Source organism: Brachypodium distachyon, chromosome 4 (assembly GCF_000005505.3).
Source record: "Brachypodium distachyon strain Bd21 chromosome 4, Brachypodium_distachyon_v3.0, whole genome shotgun sequence".
In the NCBI taxonomy this organism is placed as follows: Eukaryota; Viridiplantae; Streptophyta; class Magnoliopsida; order Poales; family Poaceae; genus Brachypodium; species Brachypodium distachyon.
Window position 1 is genome coordinate 32,703,550 of NC_016134.3, and position 13,684 is coordinate 32,717,233.

General features: G+C 42.8%; 1 protein-coding gene and 1 non-coding gene across 2 annotated transcripts; one reads left to right on the plus strand and one right to left on the minus strand.

Annotated features, from left to right (window-relative positions):
* Positions 1-4,647: 4,647 nt before the first annotated feature.
* Positions 4,648-5,490, plus strand: LOC100825335. Its single transcript, XR_002966463.1, has 2 exons — positions 4,648-5,049; positions 5,162-5,490. It is a non-coding gene; the product is annotated as an uncharacterized LOC100825335 (transcript).
* A 198-nt stretch (positions 5,491-5,688) lies between these two features.
* On the minus strand, positions 5,689-10,786 carry LOC100839450 (two pore potassium channel c). Its single transcript, XM_003577912.4, has 2 exons — positions 9,267-10,786; positions 5,689-6,145 (listed from the first exon to the last, which is right to left on the minus strand). The coding sequence occupies exons 1-2, from the start codon at positions 10,460-10,462 to the stop codon at positions 5,956-5,958; spliced, it is 1,386 nt and encodes a 461-aa protein (XP_003577960.1). The 5' UTR covers positions 10,463-10,786; the 3' UTR covers positions 5,689-5,955.
* Between the last annotated feature and the right edge of the window lie 2,898 nt (positions 10,787-13,684).

A 13,684-nucleotide genomic window follows, 5' to 3' on the forward strand; every position in this document is an offset into this window, starting at 1 on the left:
CATTTCATTCCACAAAGGATATTGTAATTTTTCATCTACTACAAAATTAACATACTTATTGTGTTAATTCGAGCTGTGCTGACTCAAATTCGAGCGAGTTAGGTTTGGCTCAGACTCGACTCGTTTTTCAACCGAGCTGCAGAATGAGCTCATACTCAGCTCATTTAGTTTCGAGTCGATCTCGAATCGAGCGAAAATACGAGTTGATCCCGAGCAGCTCACGAGCATCGAGCTTTTTTTGCACCCCTATGTACAAATAGACCTATAGGATCACTTACCTGGTCATTTGGATTAAGTGAGCAAAGGTTACAAGTTTGTGGCGTCGAATTAAGGTTTTGCAACTTGGTGGACCAAAGTGAGCACACGCTACAACTTGTTGTATCACTAGTGCAATTTACTCTTGATGAAATTGCAATTTGTCTGCGACAAGACAAAGTTTTCTGTAACTAAAAAAACATATATAATGGTAGACAATACTGTGACTGAATATACAGTTGATAAAAAATTGCTTATTTTCTTTAATTTGTTCCACCAAGTCATCCATTGATGTTACCAATTGGTCATGGGTAGTGACCAAATAACATTATTATGAACAGCCTCCTGGCCCACCGTAAAAGAACTTTCCATGAGAAATAGGAGTAATAGAATATCATTTTGCTACAGTAGGCAAATCCTCCGTGACAGGCTTGCTTGTCCTACCCTCATCAACAATAACTTGTAAGTTGCTGAAAGATGCCGACCTCTGGCCACCATTTGGCCTGGCACCACTACCCAACGGAGGAGATAGCAGTCCCCTGTCGGCGATCGCGTAGGCACCGAAGTAGACATCGCTTGCCTTTTCAGCCATGTATGTGAACAACGATCTTGGGTAGTAGCCCACTGCAGTAGGAACACTGTTGAAGCCGTAGTACACCCACCAATCTCCATTGTTCTTGTCCTGTGCCGAAATAGTTTAAGAGCTCCATTACTAACTAAAGCTTAAGTGAAGCCCTGGCTTCTCATAACACTTTTACTATGAACGAGGATCTCAATTTTGTTGAATGTCATAATAATATGAATTAAACTTCTACTTGCTTCTAATTAATGAGAAATTTGTCATTTTAGAAAGATGATAATTCAAAATTGTGTTGCCAACTAGAAGAACATGTCATCTAACTCCTTACCTTAAGCAATTTTAGTGCGACCTTCTGTAGACTTCCACCATGGGAAACTGGATCTATGGCCGCACCTAGACGCATCGTAGCAGTTCCTGTTTGTATAAAACCAGGGCAGTCCATGTTGAAGCACCCGGTTGTTTCATATCCATCCCTCTGTGTCATAGTAATTGAAATTATACGCTTATCACTAGAGAAGACTTTTCAAATATTAATGCAAAACATTAATTAACTGTTGTTACATACCGTCCAGTAGGCAAACAAGTGAGGACGAGAGTCTCCATAGCGTTCTGGGTGAATCTGATAAAATGATACGAATAAGGAAATTACACATAGTCCCACATGAAAGATTAAACTGTAGAGAAGGTCCTAGTTAATTTGACAAGCTAGGCATTGTTTGCTTTACAAATATATCCATTAAGTTTCTTCTGAATGTCGTTCTTTCATATTGATAACACATAATGCTAGAAGACAATAGCATTTTCATTGGCTACAACACGTAAGTGTAACTATTTATATTTTCTGTTATTGTACACTCTAACAGCTCGTTTTGCACCCATCATTTGGGCATAGAATCGTAGAGTTCATTTTGAATTCCAAAAATTGATTTCAGTGATTTTTCGATTCAAGACTTTTCCTGCCAAGTGTGCATTGGGCCTGGCCCTTGCAGAGGATTTATTGTCCCATGGGAGTCTGCCTTCAAGCTTGTCATATTTTTCTTGATTGGAGCAAAAGCCAAATCTTTTACTGATGGGTCATTTACCTTCAAGCACAAGTGAGAAACATGACTTTGAAAGGGTAATAATAAGAATGTAGTGCTGGACTGATGTAGAATAAATAACTTGACGCCAATGTTATTTTTGAAACTAGAATTGTTTTTGTGAAAGTGACCCTTGCTATCCAAGACGCTAACTTCTAAGGGAGTATGCCACACATAATCATAACTGCTGCTTCATTGTGATAAAAAAATTCTTACCAAACATGCCTAGAAGAGTGTCACCGTTATTAGAAATAAAGTGCCAGATAGCACACATGAGCCAATCTTACAAAGATTTACAATACGAGTACTACACACGACAATGGTGAGGTGAGCAAAAGAAATAATTAACACGATCATTCTAAAAAAGTGACCTACTATGTAGACCTACAAAATTTGGACATAGCACATCAAGGCAAACAAAAGATTCGAGGCCTGAAACACCATGACTACCTCAAATCGGTGTGTTTGGATGAGTCGTAACATACTACTCTTTCCGTCTCATATCAAATGACTCAAATTTATCTAAATATGGACGTATCTATACATGTAATAGAAAGTCACTTAATATGAAACGAAGTGAGTACTATCTATCACCCGTACGGATTGAAATTCCGTAAATATCCATCTCCCGGTCACTCCCTAGTGAACTGTAGACGGTGTTCAAATTGGGACTACCCAAAGCTGCACTTATCTCCTTTTGATTTATTCGAAATGCACCTTGGCATACTCAAATTTGTGACATTAAAAGAATACTAGGCGACACTTCAGTAGACAAAGCAAGCGCCACAATAATTCTGCAAAGTCATGCATATTTGTATTACAACACTAACCTCTTGGATGGTAGGACTCACTCTTGAACCTAAGCCTTGATGTGCTAGAAAAAAGATGCAAAGAGCAATCCTCGGAAGCATTAGAGGACTTAGTCTAAACATTTTTTGAACTTGAAAGGATGAAGGGCACGCATCATACTTCAACAAACGTCTTTATATAGATATGTTGAATATCACAATTAAAGGAGGCTTTAATGGTGGGGGGAAAACTAATAAATTTACAATCTTTTCTACAAATAAATGCAAGATATGCAGATGATTGAATCATGGTGTATAGATAAGCATTTCAAATAAAAGGAAGATACTCCCTCTGATCCTAAATTCTTGACTCAAATTTGCCCAAATATGGATGTATATATTCTTAAGAAGCGTCTACGTACATGTAATATTCCGACAACAATTTAGAATTGGAGGGAGTATTTAATTTTGTACCATTTTGGCATGTCTTATAGCAGAAGGAAAGATTCAAAAGGAAATATTATCATGTAAACAGAGTTGAGAGAAGTCAGAGCCACATAACGTCTACATTTGGTATCAGAGCACGAGTTGTACCTGGACTTGGGGCGACCGACCAAGTATGGTGACGACGTCAAAGAGAAATCAATTGAGGACGACGCGCTGTGGAAGTCAGTGACGGAGGCCGGGAAAGAACTCTTGTTTCCATGGCCGGCCAGAGACTTCGCCATGTCCAACAACACGTTCCCCATATCGAGGAGAAGAAGAGGCAACGGGGGGTGCGTGAAGCTTGCCTGCGAATCAGACTAGGAAGGGGGAGTTAGGGCAAGTTGTGTCGAGCTACATGGGCCTCGAAGGCTGGTCATAGTAGGGAGTAACTTAGAGTAGTAACATGCATATGTTATTAGTCGAAGTTACTACCTCCATAGTGGGTAGTAACTTATGTGTGGTGTCATGCATTGTGTCATTAATTGTCTTGTAGACTCATCTTGTCTTGATTTGTGTGATGTTATGGTAACATATCTAATTATCACCTCTCTCTATTTCTTCATTTATTGTCATGCCATGTCACCAAAATGCATAGTTGGCATCTATATTACTATCCAAGTTACTTGCACTATGACTAGCCTAAATAACAGCTCAATTGGCAATAGCATATCTCTTTGCTTTAAACATTATTTATTCTTTTGACGAGTTTCTCAATACACCTTTTAAACATTTCATTGGTTGATGCATTTTCCCATATACATGCATTTGTCTTGGTGTCCCTAAATAAATCAAATTTTGAAGTTTCCTTTTTCGTCAAACTTTTATAAGTTTAACACTCTACACAGAAAAGAATAACAGAACGTCCATAATAGCCAGTTAACCGCTAATTTTTAGCCAAAAAAGGGAATGCCGATGGACCAGTTAAAAAGTGGGCTAACAACTAGTCCACAGGAGACTAACATTTGGTTCATTAGTCGATGAGAATGAGCTAACGAGAGCTAAAATTGCCCCCAACGGGCAAAAGGTCCCTTTTGTCCTTCATCTCTCTCGTTTCTCTCTCTCCCACCGACATGCTTCATCAGTATAGATGGCTATTTGGGCTGCTCGGCATGACACGGGCCCAGCCAAGGAATGGTCTGCTGTCACCGGGCCAAGCACGGCACGTCGTGCCACTGGGCCTGTCGAGCTAGACACCAGGCCTGACCAACGTCCCAAACACGGCCTGTCGGATCATTTTTAGACCGGGATGGCCGAAGAAGCATGCCCAAATTAGGAAGTTGATGTCAGCCAAACCCATTATTCACCTCCATTCAATTTTCTCATTTCAATGAGCATACAATACAAGACAAGTCTATAACATTATACGTGAACAACTAATCATACAACAGTACAACATTACAAATAGAATAACTATTCCATACAAAACTCCAATTCAGAGATCATTATTTTTATGTTCCAATCCTCCATATCAATAAAAATGAAGCCAAGTTATGAAAACACCAAAAGACCAATAAAATATTGGCTTATATCTTGGCTTCGTTTTGTTCCTCCACATCGGCCGCCTCTGCAGCTCATCCCCATCTTCCTCTTCCTCTTCCAAGGCAAGATTCATCCTCTTCCTATTAGCCCTTTTCTCCCATTTGGTTTCTGACCACGAGGGCTTGTTTTTCCCATTAGCAGGGCGGCTACACCTTCACCGTGGGATACCATGAGCTCACCGGGACAAAGGTGACTCTCAAGAAGCCACTGCTGGTGCTTAGGAAGAAGAAGAAGAACGCCGCTGAGGAGGTGGAGCTGGAGGTCATCGGTGTCATCCGGCACAAGATCCTCTTCAAGGACCGCCCCAAGGCTCTCATCTCAAGTACTCAATCAAATCCCCTTTCTCGTTTCTCGTTTCTGTTTCCGTTTCCGTTTACACCCCAATTTTGCTTGCAACAAGAGGGTGAAATTTGCTTATCCGTTTTCTCCTGCAGAGCCACCGACCAAGGAGAAGGCCCTGCCTGCGGCGACGATTGCGACCCCATCTTCCACTTCATGAAGAATCTCCATCTTTTTGTGCTGGCGAAAAAAATGCGACGCCGTGTAGTATCCAATTCATGTTCATGTTCTCTTCTCCCGTTTGGTTTGGGTGGTTGACACTTTGTGCTGTTCCGTGTCAAGGAACATTTCGATTTGCCACCTTTTGGTCTGATTTTGGCAGCCGAACTTAAGGCCACATAGAGCTTTTATAACAACAAGATTCGGCTTGGTTTCCACGAGCCAAGTCTTCTTCTTGGAAGAAAATACAGTAGATCACAAGTCTCATGGCCAGCTCTTATCTCAAATCTGCGCCCAATAAACAAACTTCATGCCAGCGTGCCTGGGAAGTCAAGAAAACGACATCAGATCATATCAACAAAGCAACCGGCCTGAATTAATATGGACCAGACGATCCACGTCAGAAATCATTCTCATGCCGTAACACACTTCTGACAAGAAACATTTTTGCGAGGACCAAACGGAGAGATCACCTAATACCCACCACATATTTCCAACGAATCTCAATAATTGTTTGCATTTACAGCTTCCAAATGATCTTCGTACCCTCTCTGGGGCAGAATCATTTTCAACTGATTGGAACTTGTGGGGAGCTATCCTACACTCGACCTGTTCTGGCTTTTCGCATTCGCTGCAGGTTTCCTAGCTACAATCTTGCCTAGTTTTGCATAATTTACAATCCCAAAATTCATACTACTCTATGATATATCTCCGCGTCTTACACGGTCTATTATGATTTCTTCCCCTTTTTCTTGTCCCTAGGATCAGCAACAAGGTGATGACTCTGCAGAAGATCTGAAAGAGTAATCTTTCCGCAGTTCCCAGAATCCAGCCTCTGAAATTGTTCGCAGATCATCTTGATATCTTTCTCTGAAATCTTGCCCATCTCCTTGAGCTTGTAAATAACAAATTCCGATTTCCTGAACAACAGAAAAAATGGAAGGCAGTTAACCAATGCCATTGCCAAACAAGCAAGCTGCATTCCAAATGGAAGTAAACAAATGATCTTCAAGAAAATAAGATAAAAATTAATTTGCAATCATAGGAGGACTGTTCTCAACCATTGTGGCAAATTCTGTGTGATGACGACCAGCTAAAAATAAAACTGATCGCTGATTAACATCCTATGTGAAGTGCGCAGATCATAATTAAAGATGAATTCATGCAGATAACCACATAAGCATTTCGAGAAAATTGCCTTTATACATTAGCAAAAAAAAGAAGTTTACTTAATGCAGGCAGAGTATGCAACTTTAGGAGAGTACAAATCATTCTGACGCAACAAACGGACATAAGCATGGCCACTATTTAGGTATCAAAGCCTAAATGGCACTGATTCACTATTACAGTACTCCCTCCTTCCAACAAAAGATGTCTCAAGTTTGTCAAAATTTGGATGTATCAAGATGTGACTTAGTGTATAGATGCATTCAAATTTAGTCAAAGTTGAGACATCCTTTGTTGGACCGAGGGAATATTACAATCTGAAAGATTGTGTTTAACTGATAACTGCTGTGTAAACCTGTTATACAAGGGTGTAGCTTCAATCTTTTATTGTTTAAGCATGGTCGATTTTCATTTTATAAATCACTTTGACGCATGCACGTCAACTGAACTTCTGAACCAGAACTCAATCTGATTCTAACACATCAAGCAAAAGTCCAAACAAATACTTCTCCAATAGAAGGTTCAAACCAATGTGCCAAAAAATGGATGCAAAAACAAATCATTAACCACTTCAACATAAATCAAGTTTACTAAAACGGAATAATTTAATTAGGAATACACGCCAGAGAAGACTACATTTTCTATGTTGATAAAACCATACCTGCAAGCAAACTAACGGGAAGGGTTCTAATATTTGTTAATAATAGAAAAATACATAAAGACGGGTGTGCTGTGCTGGAGGTAAAAATTATCAATGGATTCTAAAATAATTGCAGATATAGTATAAATTATATGCATTATGAAACATACACAATAACTGAGTGGATAGCCTATAGGTGTATGTAGACACTTACATATTAGTACAATATAACACTTCTTAGCACTGAGCTGAAAGCACTACGACTAATTCAACATTCTAGATGAATGCAACTTTTGGAAAAAAAAAACGTGCTGGGATCTGTTCCTTTCAAATGATAAAAATCAAACCTAATGGGGATAAAGATGGTGTTGTGCCTAGTCACCCTTAAAGGTCAGATGTTCTCTCTTCCGGCTCACAGAGAATAAATAACTACGATTCTGTATCTCGATTTCCTCTATTCACAATTTCACTAGAAATGGCTAACCCACCATTTGAAGTTTCAATGGTGTGAATATTTTGAAACTGCGCCACAACCGCATAAGTAACTTATAAACATCAATTTGGAATGTATTCATAATAATTCCCATAAATTACTTTTTTTATTCCCTAACAATTCCTAATTTCGTTCTAAAAAGACGCATTACAATATGGTTCCATGATTAATGTTTGCAATGTCAGTATGTATATGTGTTTATTACATGCATCAAGCCATTCTTTCTCAACTTCATAAAGAATTTCAGAACCAACATAACCTAATTAACTTGATTCGTTAGAAAAGCTTTCGTTGAGTCTCTACACTCACCCCGTTCCTTCGGATTTGCACACTGTATGTGTTTATTTGGTGCCTAAAGCCCTCCTTTTCCTATTTTAAAAGGAATTTGAGTACCAACACGGCACAACCCTTATTTTTCTAAAAAAGAAGGGATTTGGCTCAGTATGCATAGTTAAGTCCTGCAACATGAGTCATTTTAAGCTTGTGTCTACAGTACCAAGAACCTCAGGAAACTCTGGATACCTCACTACAAGAAAAATAGAATATGACATAACTTTATACTAATGTAAATATCTTTGATCATGATAAATAGTGTAGTACAGTGTGCATATCATAATTCTGTTTGGGTTTCATATCCAGCCTACCCCAACTTGCTTCGGACAAAAGACTTGGTTGTTGTACAGTGTGCATATGGTGATAAATAAACATTAATTGTCTTCTATAAGGATACCAATAAAATCAATTGGTTTCGTAGAATTTGTAATGTGACAATATCATGACAATGTGGTGGGCTCATAGGTTTGGCATACAAACAACAGAAAAGATGACCGAGAAACCAAAAGGTACACTGAAGTCTGGTGTAATGTTACATACTACTCATAAGTTGATTCATTTGCTTGACGCCCAAAACTCCATTGAACCTAACTAGGCAACTTTTTATAAAATTTATCCTGTCATGCTTCAAAGTTGAACTCTCAAGCTACTTGGATCTGGTATCTTTGTCAATTTACATCCATGATTGCACACTATACTATTTTCGTGCAATAACTAATCACCAAAATATACATAAAATCATAAGAAGAAAACAAGTACAGAAAAACCGATTCCACCAACATTATTAGATAGTCGATTTAAACACAAAAAGAATTGTGTGGACATAACTCATCAGAATAGCAATTAATATATGGCATGTATCATTCTACAACGATTTAATTGATATGCACCATATTTAAAGACACTTTTTTTATATCACATATTTCAATTTTTATCCTAATGGTATGATACTGTGATATACGACAATAATAGTTACCATCCTCCACACAGATGTATCAGTAAATAAAAAAATACAGTACAACAAATAGACAAATACTAAGCTGAGTCCTATTCCCCTTTCTGATTTCTTCTTCTCCTTTAAGCACAAGTGTTTCAAATTCCCCATCGTAATGAATTAAGACACATAAAACAATTAGTTTGTGCATCAAGATACTCTAATTTGTGAGTTGAGCTGTGACTATTATGCTTGATTACTTGATCTTTTGATAATGTCATGATATGCAGGTCTCCAACTAACACAGGTTTTGCTTCCGCAAACTAAGTACCTAGTATAGCCTCTTTACAAGAGGTTTTTACTTCTACGAATTCATTTCCACCCTAAGTTGCTAGATGATCTTCAACAGAAACTTAACTACAAGAAGATGTCAATGCTAACATGGAAATAAGGATTACTACCATAACGACTTACGTGACATAGCCATTGTTGTCGATATCTGCAGCAAGAAACTCTGACACTGTCATGTCTCTGGACAGCACCCAGTTGGCCATTGCACGGTGTCTCTTGTCAATCCTCATCTCCGCCAAGTAGAGGAATGCCCGAGCCACGGCTAGTGTGGACACAAGAAGCCAGGCGGACGCAAAAAGGCGCCCAGCCAATGTCCGGAACGCGTGATCCCCATACCCGACGGTGGTCACAGACATCACTGCAAGGTACACGGCATCGAGCCACCCCATGTTCTCCACCTTCCTGAGCACAGTGGCCCCTACGCCCACGCATATGGCCACCACGCCAAGCGCAAGGGCCACCTTCATGCGCACACGCATCCGGCCCTTTTTGATGTCGAAGATGTAGTTGTGCCGGTGCTTGCGTGCGGAGCGAGGGTTCTTGATGGCTGTGATGAGGAGGTGTTCCTGGAGGTCGAGCACATAGGAGACCATGCCGGAGAGGAGGATGTCGACAAAGCCAAAGCCGATGAGGACGAATGAGATAGCGAAGAGCTTGGCCGCAGGGCTGGCCGGGGTAATGTCACCGTAGCCGATGGTGCAGAGCGTGACGATGCAGAAGTAGAGCGCGTCGACGACGGGGTGGGTAGGCCCGGCGGAGGACGTGAAGTTGGCCGGAGCGGCGGCGTAGAAGGTGACGCCCAGGGCGAGGTAGGCGAGGAGGAAGAGGAACGCGTGCAGCACGATGGCCGGCCTCCGCGGCGGCGGCGGCGGGTTCTGGTGGTCGGCCTCGGCGGAGGCGGCGAGGACCGCGGCGCTGAGCGGAGCCATGGCGGGCGCGGTGCGGGAGCGGTGGAGGTTGGTGCGACCGCCGAGGAAGGCGAAGAGCGACGGCGTGGGCGGCGGCTGGGCGTGGCTCTCATCGTCGGAGGGAGGGGACGGGGAGGAGGAACAGGAGGGGAGGTCAAAGTCACGGAACGGGTCGTGCTGGCCGAAGGAGATGCTCCGGTAGTGCGGCCGCGGCGGCGGAGGGGGAGGGGGAGGGGGAGGCGGCGGCGGCGGAGGGTGGTGGGGCCCGAAGATGAGGCGGTCCTTGTAGGAGGAAGCCGGGGATGGGCAGGGCGAGTTGGGGGGAGCGTCGAAGTTGGATACCGGCGAGTGCTCCGGCAGCGGGTGGAGGAGGTGCGGCGCGGAGGTCGGGAGCAGCGGCTCCGTGTCCATGGCCGGACGGACCCCGCACCGGAGGGCTTTTCTTGGATTGTTGAATATCCTCTCAGATTCTCTCGATTTGGGATTCCTTCCCAAGATCCGTCGGGTTTAGAGACGGAGAGAAGGGAACGGAGGTGGGGTTGGATCGCTCGGGTTCTTGGGATTCCGCGGGGATTTCAAGGAGAAGGAGAAGAAGACGGTGGAGGAGGAAGGATGAGGCCGCGAGACGTCGGCGACGGCGACACGCCTACTCTCCCCTTTCCTTACTAATTTTGTCTTCTTTCTCGAACTCCTATTATTTTAAAATTCTTTTCTTCTTGTATACAAACTCGTTGATTTGTTTAAGCGGTGATTTCATCTGAGCGGCGGGAGACGATGCAGCAATTATAGGGAGAGATCAGATCAGGGGAAGACGACGTTTGACGTGTTGTAGCCAGAATCTTTCGGTCCCTGTCACTGTTGCCTTTCTAGGTTTTCTGCCCGTAAAAAGGATTGGATTGGGTATGCAAGCAAACGTTGTTGAGGAATTGTATCCACACTTTGATACAGTTTTGAATGTTGTCAAGTGCATTAAACCATCATAGTTTAGAGAACTACTTCCTTGTCCCTAACTAATTGGCGTCAGTCTTTTTAAAAAAAAAACCCTGTAAATTTTAGAAATAAACCTGCAGTCCACATCTTCAATTAGACGTGGACTGCGTGTTAATTTCGAAAATTTACAGGTTTTTTTTCGCAAAAGTTCCAATAAAACGGCAGGTTTATTTCGGGAATTTGCAAAAAAAAACCCGACGCCAATTAATTAGGAACGGAGGGAGTATATGATATTGCAATCAAAACAAACATGGTAACCTTTTTACATGTACAGTAGAAAGCAAAAAAAAAAAATCATCCCCTAAAGGGAGCATAATAAATTGGTAAAAGTGCCCCATTGTTCAAATAATAATATTTACTCCCTCCGTCCAACAAAAAGATTTCTCAAATTTGACTAAATTTGAATATATCTAGACATATGTGCATTCAAATTTAGTCAAATTTGAGACATCTTTTGTTGGACGGAGGGAGTACTTGTTTTTGTCCTCTTTGCGCACTCAGTCTAAGACGCGTGGACATTGGGCGCATTTTTGTCATATTGGTTAAATATTATCGTTAGCCTGCTATTAAAATTTCCTCGCATTTTGACCTAAGCATTGATGTGCGGAACCATCTGTTGCCTACATTGAGAGGGTAATTTAAATTATATGAATAATAGAAGGTCATGGTCTAACTAGTATTGGAATTCCTGAGGGTCATGGATCCGGCAGCGAAACGATGTCGAGAGGTGTCCCCGAGGTACCCGGTGATCGTGATTACGTTCCTTAAATCTCCTCCGTGTTCTTCTTCATTGCCTGAACTACCTCCTCTGCCATAAGCACCTTCCTTTTTCCTCCGACACAAAACACCGGCTCCTCTTGTTGTCCCGGGCCGCGCACCTCGCGTTCTTGGGTGTGGTGCTGCGCAGCTCATGGATGATGTTGCCGACATATCAGGGCGTTGTTTAATCATGTCGACAACGCTCTGATGTGTGTACCTTGTATGCAAATGTAGCAGATCTTGTATGCAAATGCAATGTAATGTGGTTGACCTTATTTGAATGTAGCAGATCATCTATGCAAATGCAATGTAATGTGGTCGATCTTATATGAAATGTAGCAGATCTTGTTTGCAATGTAATGTGGTCGATCTTGTTTGAAATGTAGGAAATCTTGCATGATTGGCTCAATGTTTTTCCTGCGATTTAAATAAAAATTTAATGGTTGAATCGGATGTTGATAGAAAAAAGACGTCAGCTGTAACTTTTTTTTTACTCACATAAGAAACATCACGGACGAGTTCTTCTTTAGGGAAGTGTCAAAGATAACAACTTCTGACGCTTCTTTAGGCCCAAAATTGTCAGCAAAAATACCCCACTAATGAGGCTCGGAGAAGACAACTCCTGACATGTGGCGGTGGAAGATGCGTCAGGACGTATTTCCTATTTCAGATGCGTCTGTACGTGTCAGAAGTTTTCCAGGCATTACTGACACTTGATTGCAGATGCATCCTGTTGGAGCCCGAAACTCCGGCACCGGGGATGCTGGGCACCCCCTTTTTGGTTCAATGGAGGGCGAAGGGTATCGCTCCGGCGATCGCCGGCGTGCCGAATGACATGAAGGGTAAGACACAGGTTTTTACCCAAGTTCGGGCCACCCGGAGGTGTAACACCCTACGTCCTGCTTTGGTTATGTATTCAATGAGTATGAGTACTACAGGTTGCCGGGGGGTCCCGAGCTTAGCTACTTGTCTCTCTAGGAGTTTGTCTACTTGGGTGAATACTCAACACTTTGACCGGTGGCATTGGTCCTTCTTTTATAGTCAAGGGGATACCACGGGTGCCAATGTTTACAATGCGACACGTTAGCTAAACGCGTGTCAATGCAACAAGTCATACTCTACTGTTGATCCTCGCTGGGTTTCATGCATTGCCCATGCCACTATGCACGGTGAATAAAATGAGCTATAGGGTAACCGTCGTAGCCTTGCTGTGAAGACTAGACCTGCCGTTGTAGCCTCTGTCGGGGCATTTAATGCTCCGTCTTCACTGTTCTGCTGACCCCACCTGTAGGCCCGAGCACGCGTTGCCGGGAGGTGCTCCAGCTCTTGTGCCAGGGGTCGGGACGACGCTTCCAGGGTAGCCGCTGCGGCAGGGTATCGTTTCTACCCTTGATCTTGGCCTTGACGTTGTCAATGGTGTCAGAACTCTCAATCTCCAATGTGATGGTCTTGCCAGTGAGTGTATTCCGTAGGCCTGTTGGTTGGCCTTGCGGAGGTTGGCTTCCCGGGTTCGCCCTTCCCGGGAAGCTGATCTTGCGGGATCTCGGTCGTTGCGACCCACACGTCCAGCATCAGTGGGGCCCCGTGGGCCATTGGTGCGACACGTCCGGTTTGCGTCAGCATAGAGGTTTTCCGAAATGTCGGAAATAAGTGATTCTGTAGCAGTGATAGCATGAATGGATAACCAAACACACCCTACGTAACAGTTTGGAACTGGAACCTGGAGTCGGCCCGCGATGGGCCAGTTAGATACGGGGTGCAGTAGCATGCGAGCTTTGCAGCGGCAACTTCAGAGAGGCAGAGACAGGAAACGACTGTTAAGGGCTAACCGGCTGAATGAGATCGTGAGTGCATTGGTTGCCTGGACCGGGAAGGAGCGGCGCG